Source organism: Scomber japonicus, chromosome 21 (genome assembly GCF_027409825.1).
Source record: "Scomber japonicus isolate fScoJap1 chromosome 21, fScoJap1.pri, whole genome shotgun sequence".
Taxonomy (NCBI): Eukaryota; Metazoa; Chordata; class Actinopteri; order Scombriformes; family Scombridae; genus Scomber; species Scomber japonicus.
The window spans coordinates 10,072,665-10,088,093 of NC_070598.1; the positions used below are offsets into that span (position 1 = coordinate 10,072,665).

The 15,429-nt window shown below is 36.3% G+C and overlaps 1 protein-coding gene across 2 annotated transcripts; it reads left to right on the forward strand.

Annotated features, from left to right (window-relative positions):
- The first annotated feature begins 3,172 nt into the window (after positions 1 to 3,172).
- On the forward strand, positions 3,173 to 12,750 carry LOC128382280 (neutral cholesterol ester hydrolase 1-like). Of its 2 annotated transcripts, none has more exons than XM_053342277.1 (6): positions 3,173 to 3,374; positions 5,671 to 5,893; positions 6,226 to 6,295; positions 6,989 to 7,160; positions 8,402 to 10,272; positions 10,327 to 12,750. In XM_053342277.1, the coding sequence occupies exons 1-5, from the start codon at positions 3,240 to 3,242 to the stop codon at positions 9,020 to 9,022; spliced, it is 1,221 nt and encodes a 406-aa protein (XP_053198252.1). In that variant the 5' UTR covers positions 3,173 to 3,239; the 3' UTR covers positions 9,023 to 10,272; positions 10,327 to 12,750. The 2 variants fall into 2 exon arrangements, with proteins under 2 accessions (XP_053198252.1, XP_053198251.1); XM_053342276.1 differs by having other exon boundaries at positions 8,402 to 10,266.
- Positions 12,751 to 15,429: the final 2,679 nt, after the last annotated feature.

Here is a 15,429-nt window from a genome sequence, read left to right on the forward strand (position 1 = left end):
CACCTGCTGAAGTTGTTGGGGAACCTTGGGCTGCTGGGGCACCTGCTGAGGTTGTTGGGGTACCTGTGGCTCCATCAGTTGCAGGGGTGGTAGCTGCTGGGGCAACTGAGGTTGTTGAGGATCCTTTTCTTGCTTGGGTAGATTGCTCAGCTGCTGGGGCTGATATTCAGACTTCGCCATCTGTTGTCATTGAGGATAACAGAATGAATAGTGAATTTCTCATGCAGATTGGAAGTGTGGTTCCTGTGATTCAGCTTTAGGCTGGTACCTATGAATTAGTTGTGTGTCGCTACTTGCCTGGTTTGCATTTGAATCCTGACCGGCAAGTGGCCCAGTGCTCCATGAAGATTCCTCTGTTGTGTCAATGCTAATTGAATCTGGTTGATGGCCTAGAAGTGGCACTTTCTTTTCATCATGCTTCTCAGAATGGGTTGCTGTTCCAGTGCTGTGAGCTGTTGAGTAGATATTTTAGTCCATGAGCCAGCTAATGAAGTAGGTGTTTTCATAAATGGAATAAACTTACCATTAACTTGATGCCCTCCTACAGCTAGCAAGGACACCAGCAACCATCTAGACAAGACAACACTCAAATTATGAGGAATCAGGATTTCAATAGCTTAAAAAAACCCATAACGCTGGAGCTCTTTATCTTACCTTATAAGAAACCCCATGGCTGAAGCCTCGGCTGTAGGTCAGTGAAGCAGCAAACTCTGACAGCTCTGTCAGCTACCACAAAAACACACAACTGAACAAGTCTGAAAATAATAAATTGGTGAGGGGATGTTGAACCTCTTTCTAAGTCCTCCACTCTTGCTCTGCCTGTTGATTAACAGGACACAGGTGTGAATGGTTGAAGGCAGGTAAGGCTAATTATCTTTCAGGAGAAGTCCACTGAATTATGGGAAAAGAGAAGAGACTTGCAGCATTTAATGCCTTGAACATGGGAATCTTTTGATGAGCATAAAGCTTAATCATTGTTTTATATCAGCGACTTGATAGAACATAATGGATTTTGATTCCATGATTTTTCCCATTAACTAAAGTATTTGGGTCAATAAATATGCATGTGAGGGCAGAATACACTTTCAGATGATAGTGCCCAACTATATTTGTGTCTTACATGTGTCTCATTTTACACTGTTTAAACATCAAACACACCTAAAATATCAGACAGACATAAATATACATATATTATAAATAACCAAACTTTTAAAGCTTCAAATTTAATTTAAAATTTAACAGACAAAAATTTTCATGATTATTTCAAGCTGCACATACAATCCAACAGCGTAATAGTATGATAATTAAATATATTTTCAGAGTAAATTCAATTCAGAAGGTTAAAACAGTAGAGTATGTATTTCAAAATGATCTTCCAAAAAACAATGCTGTCTGAATACAAATAGTTTGAGCAGAGACCACGCTTTGAGAATCACCGATTTTAAGTATCCAGTAGTGTTAGTATTACTATCTCTAGGACTTTTTTATTGAAAAAAAGTATACATAACAATAACAGTAACATATTTTTTGAACACAACTTGAACACAATCACAAACACACCAGGGGTACTTAAGTTTAAAAATGAAGCAATAAATATTTAAATACAAATATTGTAGAGCGTAAAGTGGTTTTATGTATGAACAACTTTTGAAAAAATGTATTGTTTGATATGAACAGTCAGCTCTGTAATGTTTGGCTTGTAGTTTAACATAAGGACTACATTTCCCGTTAGCGACGCAATTCTGGCTTTACTTCCTGTAGTGGCATTTCAGAATAAGATAATTTTAGTCCTCGCTCCTGACTCCACCAGACTGTACAGTGACAAACACTTTTTTTCTCACGTAAAATAATATGATTGACGGAGAGCTTAATAAAGACATCTGTATATTTTAATATATTTATATTTATTGAAATGTGGTAATTATTGTACATTTTGACCCCCGAAAATTGAGCAGAACAATAGAAGACACAAAAAATATATAGCCTAAGCAACCAGTCACTCCAGTTAATAAATAAAAAATAAATAAAAAGAGGCATAAAGAAGATAAAATAATTTCAGTAGAAATAAAGGAAAATAAATAACTAAATAAATAAAAAAGTAAAGGTGTAAGCGACAGACACCTTCAATTAAAAATGTCTGAATAGATCTCATAACTAGACAGTGTAGAGAGTCAAAATAATATTTTATTTCAATTAAAAATAACTTAAATGATGATGGGGTTGTTTTGGATATTTTGGCTTTGTGGATATGAAATTTTCAACTAAAAAAGGTTTATAATGCTACAAATGTCTTTTTAGTTTTTTTCTTTTACACAAAACAGAAAATATTACTTTTTTATTGACAAAAACAAAACAAGCAAAAGTTTATATGTACACAACGTACACAACCGTATACATTCTACGAACATATACAAAGAAAAGTAAATGTGTATGTAAAGAAAATGTACATATTACAACCATATTACTTATATTAATTAACGCTAGGGGAAAGTGGATCGATAAAGATTCAGTAACATAGCACTGTGTGTTATAGTGGGAGGATTTAATTGAATTATAATGTATTGTGATCTCATTGCTAAATGCAATAAAGCATTCTTTCCTACCTGTAAATTTACATTTATGGATATGGAATTTGGCCATTATTATGATTTTTTTTCTGTGTTATTTTCCATTAGACCAAACAATATATTCTTCCAAAGTAAAATAAAACTTTCATCAATATTTTCAACAATACAATCATAAAGGTTTTGCACCTCTTTATATCACATATAGCCTAGCACTTTATTGCTCTTATGATCAATGTTTTATTTATGTCTAAGTTGTTTTTAATTTTCTTAAATGTTCTTATGGCTCGGGGAGTGCTATCTAAATTTCGTTATATTGTTGTCTTACCCTCAATCTAATGACAATAAAGCTATAATTTTTAAACTACTACACTAAACTCATATCTTCACGAATGGGCCAAATGCCAAACTAAATGCACTACAGTTTCTGGACATTCATAACAAAAACTACAACTCACATCAATCCCTCTTTTAAATCTCTTTTTAAAACAATTTTAGGAAATAATAAAGAAATAATACAAATCTTATGTGACGCAACGCATTTTGGTACGGCTCGTTACGTCGACGTTCTCGTCATACGGAAGTGGGCGTGGTTTCATCTGAACTGGTATTTGGTAACTGGGTTTGAAAAACGAGAGACGCGACCGGCAGGCAGATCCAGTCTAGTCCGCCGCGATGAGACTCTTCTTGGCCGGCGCTGTGCTGCTGTCGGCGGCCGCTTACTACGTCTACCTGCCGCTGCCGAGCGGGGTGTGCGAGCCATGGAAACTGATGCTGCTGGACGCGTTGTTTAGGAGCTTCATGCATGCGGTGAGTTGACAGGAGCTCATGCAGAGGAGGAGGACAGGTTGATGTGTGTGGTGGTGAGGAAGAAAACTGAGCTGTCAGGGTCTCAAACTAAGAGAAAAAACACAGGGAAAACTCATTTAAATGTCTGTCTACTCTTACACAGAGCAGAGGGTTAGAGATCAGAGTAGACACCAGTGTGTTATATCCAGGGTTGGGAAGGTTACTTTGCAAATGTAATAGGTTACAGATTACTAGTAGTTACCCTATTTAAAATGTAATAAGTAGGCCTAATGTAACTATTTCAATTACTTAATCAAAGTAAAGTAACTTATTACATTTGATTACTTTTCTGATTTTCTAATGAATATTTTCAACTGTTTGGGTAAGTGTAAGTTCAGGTGGTTTTCATGGATACCAACATGATTTATAAGGGGGATCATTTCTTATAAAGCAAGATTTATCTCTCATTTGAAAATGTGTTCATAAATTCATGTAGATTGTGGAATATTATATAAAGACATTAGAAGTCTTGGACTGGCTTAATTGTTACTTTAACACCATTTAAGTCCATGTGTGCTCAAAATAAGCCCACGTCATGATTTATGTACAAAATAAAGGTAAAGGTCCGACATCAGATGTAACCTCCTTTGTAATCATCAACATTTTCAGGGCTGCAAAATACATGGATATTATATTATGATTGTATGAGATTATATATTGTGTCAGATTTTGGATATCGTTATACAGTCATATGGCATACGTTTGTCTTTATTGGATTTTAAAGGTTGCATTACAGACAGTTCTAGCTGTTTATTCATTTCTGATGATTATTATCAAAAATCTCATTGTGCAAATATTTTGCGAAAGCACCAATAAATCACTACAATATTGTTACAATGTCGATATTGGGGTATTTGATCAAAGACATTGTGATATGTGACTTTGTCCATATCGCCCAGCCCTACATATAAGAGCACAAGATAACAGCCATATCAGCATAGCAGAGATCATTTTAGAATAATGTATCATGCTGAAAAGAAAGTAATTAGAATTCACAATGAAAGAGAATAAAACAGAAAATAATACAATAGTTAATTTGCAAATCAGTTTAATTATTAGGTATTAAAAGCACATCACAGTAGATTTTAGTGTAACAGATTGAAGAAGAATAGAATTAAATAATTGTGTATAATACTTATTAAATACTATTATACTATATTTTAGTTGACTGGAATATAATATTTCATTCTATACTATACTGCAGTATACTATACCGTAATGCAATTTACTATACTATATATTATGCTTGAAAAGACTATACTGTATATAACATATTTAATAGGAAATAATACAAATGACAGATAATAGAATATATATATATAGCTACTATACTACGATATTTCACTGTCACCTGACCAGCTCAGGTTGAAGATCTGAAGCCACAACAGGTAGGTACAAAATGCCAGTTTGTGACCTTTGACCCTGCAGTTGAACACCCTTTAACGTGTACCCGTTTGACTGGACTATGAACACACATAACCATGTTGCAACATGCTAGTTTTAATTCCAGTTACTCTCAAGCTCCCAACATCCATTCACTCACACAAATCTTATAATCCTATTGATCAGTGTAGTCCAACCCGTTATCACACCCTGTGGAGAGTTATTGTCACTAAATCTCATGTGCTGACAGACAAACTAACGATGAATTGAGCCACTTACAATTATTGTGTATGCATGCTACATTATCAGCTTCTCAAAGAACTTCATTATATACAGTGTGGTACAAAGTCAAGAAGTAGTGATATGTAGCATAGTAAGCTAGCAAAGCTCTGTAAACATCATTTCTGCACATGCTCAGTGGCCTTACACAGAACTACTCTCCTGAGACTGAAAATTGTGATTGCTGTTATTAGTCTTTGGAGCCGTTTCTTAACAAACGTGACCAAACTCTTGGAACATGTCAAACAGTGCAGCAGTGTGGCTAATTAACTTATTTTTAATGGTTTTTGGACACCAATGAAGTTCTACAGCACAGAAATAAGGAATAAGATATATCAGGCTTTGGATACACACTCAATACTTGAAAGTAGATAATATTCATTGTGTGTTTGGTTCCAAACATGAGATAAGAACATCAAGAACATCAGTCAGCGATATGCTTTAATATACAAATAAGTTTGAGTATTGTGAAACGAACCAGACTACACTGTGAGAAAACAAACTTTCACTTGCTGCAGGTGTCAAACTGTGTCCCTTCAGGTGTAAAACATTTGGATGTAATCATGGTATTTTTTGTGTGCTTTTGTATTTCCAGAGCGATGTAGCTCATGCGCTGGGAGTGACCCATCGTGTTCACGTGGTGAATCAGATAGTGTCCTTGGCGGAGGTGATCGAGGCTTACCCCTGCCCTGCTGTGCACGTTTTCGACTCCACGCTGGGTGGCGTGTCCACACGTGTCTTCCAGCCGAAGGGCGGGAAGAAGCTGAAAAGAGGAGTCCTTTACTTTCATGGCGGAGGATGGGCCCACGGTAGCGGACGTGAGTGCCAGTTTTGAAACTCTGAAAACTGCAGAAAGTAGGGTTACTGACCTCTGACTGACTGACTTTCACTGGATTGCATAAATACTGTTAATTGGCTTCAGTGGAGTTTTGCTCAAACTATTGCACTACTGTGTTGTGTGTTGAATATGATAAAAACAGTTGGTATTAAATTGTAAGGTCGATTCTACTGAAAAGAAATGAGTTAAAAATACTGAAAAGAGAAAACAAACATCATAATTTTGGGTTAAAGTTCCCTACAGTTAAATAGTTAGAGTATAATACATTATAGTATGCATCATTTCAGTATCACTTCATTACCTTTTTCATAGGGATGCGATCCTATGACCTTCTGTGTAGGAAAATGGCAGAGGATCTGGACGCTGTCGTCATGTCTGTTGAGTAAGTTTTTGTGCTGATGTTGAAAAAAAGACATTTTGAAGTGAAGCTGCCAACAGTTCATGTTCAGTCAAGTTAGTCGGTGTCACATTGCTCCAAAAAGGACAAGAAGTCATTGTTTTTACTCTCTCTTAACAAAGTGGAGAAGTTTTTGAAGCTACATGTAGACTGGTGGGTGGTAGTAATTAGAATTAGAATTATTATTTTATCTTTATCTTTGTTTTTCTTTTAATACCCTTACCTTTTTCTGTTTTTTACTCTTGTTATTTTGTAGTGACTTTCTCATTTTTATTATCTCTTTTTTAAAATATTTGTGAAGTTCTTTGTTTTGCATTTCACATGTACAAAGAGTGCTTTACATAGAAAGTCTGATTGATTGATTGACTAATTGAAATATTTTAATTCAAGCCCTTTTTCAAACAAGGATAATAATTGTAATTTTGTGTTATGAAAAATATTTGAGAACTCTTAGTATTTATTTGGAATTTTAAAAATTGGAAAAAAAACCTGAGTAAAATTCAACCATATGTTGTTTTACTCTCTTTTCCCCTTTTAATTACATACAGTAAAGTATATTCTATGCTGCACTTACCGCAAAATTTAGAATCAATAATAATATAAAAATATAAAAAAAGCAATAAATCTTGCACCAGTGTGTTGTATTGAAAGTTATGTTGTCTTATGTGGTTGCTATAGTTACCGTCTTGCTCCAGAGGCGGTGTTCCCAGATCAGTACCATGATGCACTTGCAGCGTCGAGGGCCTTCCTGTCGGCTCAGGTTTTAGAGCACTACAGCATCGACCCAGAGAGAGTGTGTGTGTCCGGAGACAGTGCTGGGGGAAACCTGGCCGCTGCTGTGGTTCAGGAGGTATGAAATACAAATGCACACACATCTCATTACACCTTAGAGCAGTGATAATCCTGGTATCCTCACTTTTTTTTCACTTTGCATAATTTAACCTTTCTTCTTTTTTAAAATTAAATTTCTATCTAAAAGCATAAAGGAGAGGTGTTTCCATCATTTCTACTCCTTGGTGGTAAATAATCCGTATCTGTTTTCCAATTTTATCTGCCCAAACCGGAGAAGCACCAAACTACTGTGCGAGCTGTAGAATACACAATTGATCCAGTCTCAGTTATCCATTCCCCTCTTTGCTGTTGTTTGTATCTTCCCAGCTTCATCCCCACTGTCAGAGACGACTTTTACATGCACACTAATGTTCCATTATTATTCCCAATATTTTACTGCAATTATGATACTCATGTAAACAGCATATTCTGTCTGGACTTTTCCGAATTAGTCCTTATTTTCTGATAAAGACATGTGAGATATGCTGTTATTATTCAGGTTTTAGGAGCATTCCTTGGACATATGCTTACAGTGCACTCAGAACATGCATTTCAGTTGGATTTTTTACCACAGTTTGCATCATACATCTCCTTGGTTGTTTACAATCAGCTCTCTGTGTTATAAACAACGAACCAAGTTGGGATAGAAATGCATGATGGGTTGGTTGTGTAACGCATCCCTGCACAGGCAAACTGATATATGCTTGAGCAGGAAGGCAGACAGAGGACAGGAATGACAGTAGAGTGGAGAGATGTTCAGGGTAGGCTGGAAAAACAGAGCATGCTTTCTTCACAACAGGGGTTGGAGGGGATCAGTTACTATCCTGACTGATGGTGCAGACTCAGTGTGATGCATCAGAAACATTCAGCAGTCATGGGACAACCTAGATACTGCATGTGCCTGTAACTCTAAATGTATAATATGAGTCATATCAGTATGACTTATAAGGCAGCAGCTCACTAATGTTTTTCACCTCGCTGGTTTCTTGAGATTTTGTGATTCCCATTTCCACTGGAGCAGAGCAAAACCCTGAAAAGTTTGGCAGGAATATTACCTTTCTCAGAATGAGGTCAAAAACTGGAATATTTTGTGCTTGTAAACATAGTGGCATAACTGAATGATGATGAATATTAGAGTTTCAAATATTAACCCAACTGTTGGATTTTAATAATTGGATCAGTCAAGTATTTGGGTGGAAACAGTGAAGAAAATAAAAATATGCTGCTGAATTGTAATTTAAACCTTTACTGTGTCTACAGATGACCTCAGATGACAGTCTGACAGTGAAGTTCAAGGCCCAGGCGTTGATCTACCCTGTGATGCAGGCGCTTGACTTCAACACCCCGTCCTACCAGCAGAACCAGGCCGTGCCCATCCTCTACAGGCCAGCCATGGTTAATTTCTGGCTGCTGTACCTCGGTGCTGACTCCTCCCTGGAGCCACTCCTGCTCGCTAACAACCACAGCTCCCTGGACCAGCCAGCCATCAGTGCCAGGACCCGTTCCAAGTTTGACTGGACCACTTTGCTCCCAGATATACGCAAGAAGCAGTTCCAGCCGGTCATCAGAGAAACAGGATCGCGGCGGGTGGTGGACGAGGTGCCGGCGCTGATGGATGTGAGGGCGGCACCACTGCTGGCAGAGCTGGAGGTTCTGGGTAGGACGCCTAAAGCATATGTGATGACATGTGAGTTTGATGTTCTGAGGGATGATGGGTTGATGTACGTCAGGCGGCTGCAGGAAGCCGGCGTCACGGTGACCAGCGATCACTACGAGGATGGTTTCCATGGCTGCATGGCGTTTGCATTCCTCCCCATGTTGTCCAGTGTTGGACAGAGGAGCCTGGACAACTACATCCACTGGCTGGACCAGAATCTGTAGACCAACCTACTCCTCCAGGGGTCTCATTCATAATCATTGCGTACGCACAAAACAGAGCCTGAAAAAAGGCGTATGCCACCTCCCACACAAGAGTTGTGATTTATAAAAACAAACCTGAAGGGAGAATGTACCCACCTGTACGTAATCTCTAACCCATGGAGACAGGGGAAACTGGTGACAGTTGGTGAGGCGGTGAAATGAAACCAGACTTTTTAATGATTCCTCTCACACACCTCATATCAAACGTTAATTATAGATCCATGTTATCCATCTTTCAATTTGTAAAGATATAAGCCAAGGGAAATCTTAAATCAGAGTCTGCTCAACATTTCATCAGTGCTGTTTCACACGGACCACAGAGGAGAGGCTCAGCTGTGGAGCAGCAAAGCAGCTGCTGAAATTAATAATCATGTTTTTTTTAAATGAGACCCTGAATCTTTTTGAACAGGGCTCTGTAAAATCCAGTTGAGACATTTTGTCACACCAAAGATGTACTGGAGCAGGAAGTCTGGTACATGAGAGCTTCTTGTTGGACCTACAGGGAGGATAAATGTCTTTAGGTACACACACATATCCTCCATGTGGGGCCAGCATAGACTACAGGTAAAAAAGAAAAGAAAAGAATGACCTGTAATCTAGAAGGTCACAGATTTGCTGTCCATCAGCATCCAGTCTGGCTGCTCTCTGATGGTTTGGAAAAGAGAATAATACTTATAATCTATATTAAATATAATTTGAATACAAAATCCACAAACCAATCTAGTTGTAAATCAGAATGACTGGATCGAAAGCAAAGCATTGTCACTGTGCCTTAAAACCAAAATGTCTCACATCAATTGTAACCAAAGAAACATGCGCAGAGAAACATTTGTATAATTCAAAATCCAAACATTGGTATACTTCAGGCTCCTGACTTTCAAAATCTGGAAGTTTATGCACAGGATAATAGAAGAAGAGTTAAATTAGCCTTAAAACAACATACATCAAGTTAGGTAAAAAATTGAAAATGATGAGCCTTAATTATATTAACAGTCAGGCTCCTTATCAGACTTGTGTTGGAGCTCAAAGTCGCTCAGAAACCATCTTCAGCTTTTATTCTTTTATGATGCACTGAGACACTGAAATAGTCTCACACACACACATACACAGACACAAAACAGGCCAGTTAAGGCTACTATGTGTGTGTGTGTGTGAGTGTGTGTGTATGTGTGTGTGTGTGTGTGTGTGTGTGTGTATGCGTGTGTGTGTGTGTGTGTGTGTGTGTGTGTGTGTGTGTGTGTGTGTGTGTGTGTGTGTGTGGGTAGTAAAAGTATGCCAGAGTTCACAGCTGTGTATACTCTCTGGATTGTGCAATATTGTATGTTTGAAAGTATCCCTCATTTTCTCTAACTTCACCCTCTGATGACCACTGTACTGCAGGGCGAATGCAATGATGATGATGATAGCTGTGAAATTTATGCAAGCATTACTGTATCACCACGAGAGAAGAGATCCCAAATGGACTATCATGTTTTCCTCCCCCAACCACCGTCAGCCCAGAGCTAATATAATGAACCGACGACAGCGAGCGCCTGACAGACTCGGTTTGGCTCTCTGCCACAAAACGCAGCGAGCCAAGACTGTAGCAGAAACACTGAGCTGAGTGTGGTCGGTACAACGCTTCACATTATTCAAGAAAAAATACATTTGAAATTGTTACACTGGCTATCAAGAGACTGTGACTTTCTTTTCTTGAAGGGAAATTGTTCCAGACAGCTTATTCCCAAACATGGATTTCTGTAAGCAAGGCAAATTCCAAGCATTACCCCTCCAAACACACATCTTGTATACTTTTTTAGTAAAAAAGTGACTGATTGATATGCATGAATAGTTAAATAAGTCATTTCTAAATTTGAAATGTGGAATTTTATAATTAGATGAGGTGGTATGGATTGTAGAGAAAGACTTTTGAATGTTTTAAGCGCTGTGATTCAAATGCTGCAAGTGAAATTAAGCATTAAATAGTTTTGTAATGTACAAATCAGGTTTTAATATAAGTTGGGTTACATAACAGGTCATTTCAGCCAAGCAAATACACAAAACCGCTCCCAGATGTGCTCCTACAGTGCTAATAAATCTTGTAAAATAGTTTTTTTATTAGCTGCTGTGACAACTCAAATGGTACGCAGGGAGCAAGATCACAAAATTTCCTCTTATTCTTATGCTATTTTTTCCCCTATAATGTAGTTTATATAGTTTTTATAAATGAAGATATTTATCTGTCAGTGCTAATGCATAAGGTTTTAAAGCCATGACATTCTTGGGCAGTGTTTTACTGTGATCATGAGCACCTGTAGAGGGCAGCCTTTCAGGTGATGAAACACACACTGGTGGCCATATTAGAGGTCCTTAGCTTTTAAAGGTGCAGTGTGTAGGATTTAGTGGCAGCTAGCTCCTATTTGCAACCAACTGAATACCCCTAGTTTCCACCTCACCCTACGGTGGCTGTGAAACTTGCAAAACACTGTAGAAAACATAGTAGTGTAACATGATGGCCTCCATGGAAGAGGACCCACTCCCTTATGTAGATATAAAGGTAACAAATCTATCTAAGCTCACAAAAACACAACAGTTGTTATTTTCAGGTGATTATACACTAATTAAAACACACGTATGAATGTTATATTCAAGTTCTGTCAACTTTGTCCCACTAGATGCTGCTAAATTCTACACACTGCACTTTTAACATAGCTTTTTATTAAGTAATAATAAGCTAAACTAAATACAGAAAAAATATATTGTCTAATTACTTGCTTTAATTTACAGTAGTGCAGCTATAAAGATGTATATCTCTCCAAATTATACAGAAAGAAAACGTTTGTTTTAGTTATGTATTCTTTTGATATTAATATTTTTTTGAGAAATGCATCCATATTTTTGCCTTTATGAACAAAAGACAATTAATCACCATACATTTGACCTAGTTTAACACAGATGTGATATTTTCAATGTCAAATGCAAGATGTGAAAAAGACATTTTATATGTGAGAAATTCATGTTTTGGAAAATGTGGTTTATTACATGTGAAGCACTATTTCACGTATTGATGATTAATTCATCTATAGACACAAGTAGAATTTGGACATGGTACATACAAATTGTAATATTTCATCAGTGACATCAGTGAAATTAAAGCTAAAATATTTAGCTTCATATCTGTTATTACTAAGCTAAATGGAACCTTTTAGTTGGAAATATAAAATATGACCTATGTGTCATGAAAATAAAACAAACATAAGAGAGTTTGAAATGTAGTTCCTCAGTATATTCTGTGTTGATGTTTTGTTTATTTCTGAGAAAGGACTATTTTACTTTTTGTTTTTTGCTATTTTGCATCTTCAGTCTATTCACCTGTAAACCTCAAACAGCACCAGATTTGTGATGCGGCTGCATCATCATACTCATAATGACATTTAATTTAGTCTATTTTTTGCTATAATTACTAATGTAGTGGGTTTCAAATAATTACTACCTGTAATGTTAAGGGTTTGAGGGTAAAGTTTTAAATTTAAATCACTCAGACGGTCCATTACGTTATTATCTGCACACAATGTAAAATGTTCACATCTTATTATTTTTCAATTTATTTATGAAAAATACAACAACATATGATTTGTTTTTTTTTCTTGTTTTTTGTGAACTCACTATTCACACACATTTCTTTTAAGGGAATAAACGTGTTAATATACCTAATATTAAAGGCTGTATGTGTGTTATTTTGTAAATGAAAAAGGGATCTGCTTCACTAATAATGACTCCTAACTAGTATAGTTATTGCATCATGTTTATCATGATGCAATAACTCATGATCATCATTATCATTAAAAATGTATCATCTAATATAGTAGATATCCAAAACACATTAGTATTTTCTTTAAACTACAGGTATTAGTTATTGAGCTGTAATTGAATTATTTGTTATTAATATAAGTTAGGATAAGTATTAAAATATTACAAGCAGTTATCAAATAGATAGTATTTAGTTTTACAACAGAACTTGTAATTTATGACAATTATTAGTTACTTATTAGTTATTAGTATAATTAATCACTAAATTATAGATTATGAAGTTATAGATTATATGAATTATATGATTATGTGAATTATACTTATTAGTTATTATAAATGTAGTAAATCCATTTTAAAATCTGTTATTGTATTCAATTATAGTTTATCATGCTATTATTTAAACTTAGTTATAATCTTTGTTAAAAATATAGTTATTAATCATTACATTGGACCCTAACCCTAACACTGTTATTAGTTATAAAATTATAGTTTTGTTATGTTTTTTGTTATTATGGGTATAAAAAGTATTGTAAGTCTTTAAAAATAGGGTTGGTAATAGATTACATGTGTTATAATTTTTTTTTAGGAGTCAGTATCACATCTTGGAATAATTGTCCGACACAGGAGATGGCGCCAAATCCTCCTCCTGGACATCCGGCTCCAATCAATGAATCAGATGTTCTGACTATGTGTCGATATTATTTATCACATGAATCATGTGTCTTTCATTCTCTCATTTCTATCTCCAGGTTTTACTTTCATCATAAAATTAAAAGGGATTTCTGTGATGGATTTACACAGAACTGTTTTAATCCCTGGATTCAGAGTTACAGGATCTGCTTTTGATTTATGTCTCTGATCTGAAATCCTGATATTTGAGAGTAATGAAGACATATCCAGATCAACAGATTTCTTCCAGACATTCTTCCAAACACTTTTAGTTGAGCTTTCTAGAAACCAGTTGTCTTTGTGTTTCTTCCTCTTAGGTTCATCCTCCACTTTTTTTTCTTTGTCTCACACATAAAAACATTTACTCTTCAAGTCAAAGCCTGCAGAGTAACAGAAACTAAACCTGCAGAACATAACATGCCTGTCAGATCATGTGATCAGAAAAGGTGAGCAGGAACACGCTTCTCCTGACAGACAGGTCTGTTTGTTTGCGTGCCGTCAGCTGCAAACCCTGCATCATAAGATCTGCATCTGCACCACAGGGCACGCTCAGTGTTTGTCTGCTCACTCCGAACACAATTGATTGGTGTGCGATTGCCCATCAGGACTTGATTACCCAAAAAACGTGTGGTGGATGAGTGAAGTCAGCCTGCAACACTGCAGCCGGCTGCCACACAGGCAGCATGTGTGCAATCTTAATGAATATTCACTCGGCCATAGTTTTTCCATAACCACTTAATCCCATTTAAAAGTCACAGTGGAGCAAAGTGCTTATGCACTTTGGTTGCATCATGTGTCACATTTCACAAGCTGGATCCTTCAAAGTCCACAGTTACAGTTCAGTTATGTTTTCTGTTTTCTACCAACAGGCGACATTTGTTTTCTTTCGCCATGACTAAAATGAGCAGTCAGGTGTCAGGGCGCTGACGCACAACATATTTTGTTGTTTAGTTCAAAGGACTTGCTGACAGATTGATATTTTAACCCCCAGGAGAAAGTCATTTCACACTAAATTTTCTTCAATAAATATAAAAACATTTGCTGATGTGTAAACAATCATTATTTGGCTGCTCTACTATTCAGTAACTACAGTATATGCAGTGATAATGATACGTGGAAATTAAGTGGAATTTAAATTAAACAAACAACAAAGGAGCAACAATAGAGAGGCAATTAATCTCAGTAAAGGAAAAAATAACCCAACACAAAGTTATTTTGCTGAAGCTACAACTTGGTACAAGTATATTCTTGTAAAAAAATATTTTTTGCATCAAAATTCAAAATTTTAAAAAGGCTTAAAGGGGGGGACTTTGGGCACAAAGACACATTACAAGGACAAAATCAAAGCAAGAGATACAGATATTTGAGTTTTATACTCCATTAACACTTGGCATTAAAGTGTGACCTGTATCTGGACACATTATCTAGATAAAGACAAATTCATGTGAATGTAAGATGTGAATGCATGAAAAGTGCATTGGAATCAGACTGGGATTGGCTCGCATCTGATGTGTGTGACTGGATATCTGATTTTTGACTCATTTTTATTTCTACCTTTGTGAATATGTGTGTGCGTGCTTGATTTGGTGTTCATTTTTAATTTTTGTATTTCTGTATTTTTAAACTTTGCTCTAAAATATTTTTATCATGTTGATCAGGTGCTTTTACGATGATGTTAAGCGCCTCAACAATGTGTATGAAAGTTGTACAAATAAAACTGACTTGACTTGACTAAACTGAACCTTTAAGTGTAAAAATGATGGGGTGTCCCTTTAGTTGCCAAAAATTCCCAATTTTATACCTAATCTTGAAGCCCTCTCTTGAGTCCAAAACTCAAAAAGTTTGAAGCTTTATCATTTTAGTTTATATTGTGATAATATGGCTGCATATTGCAAATCTCACATATAATT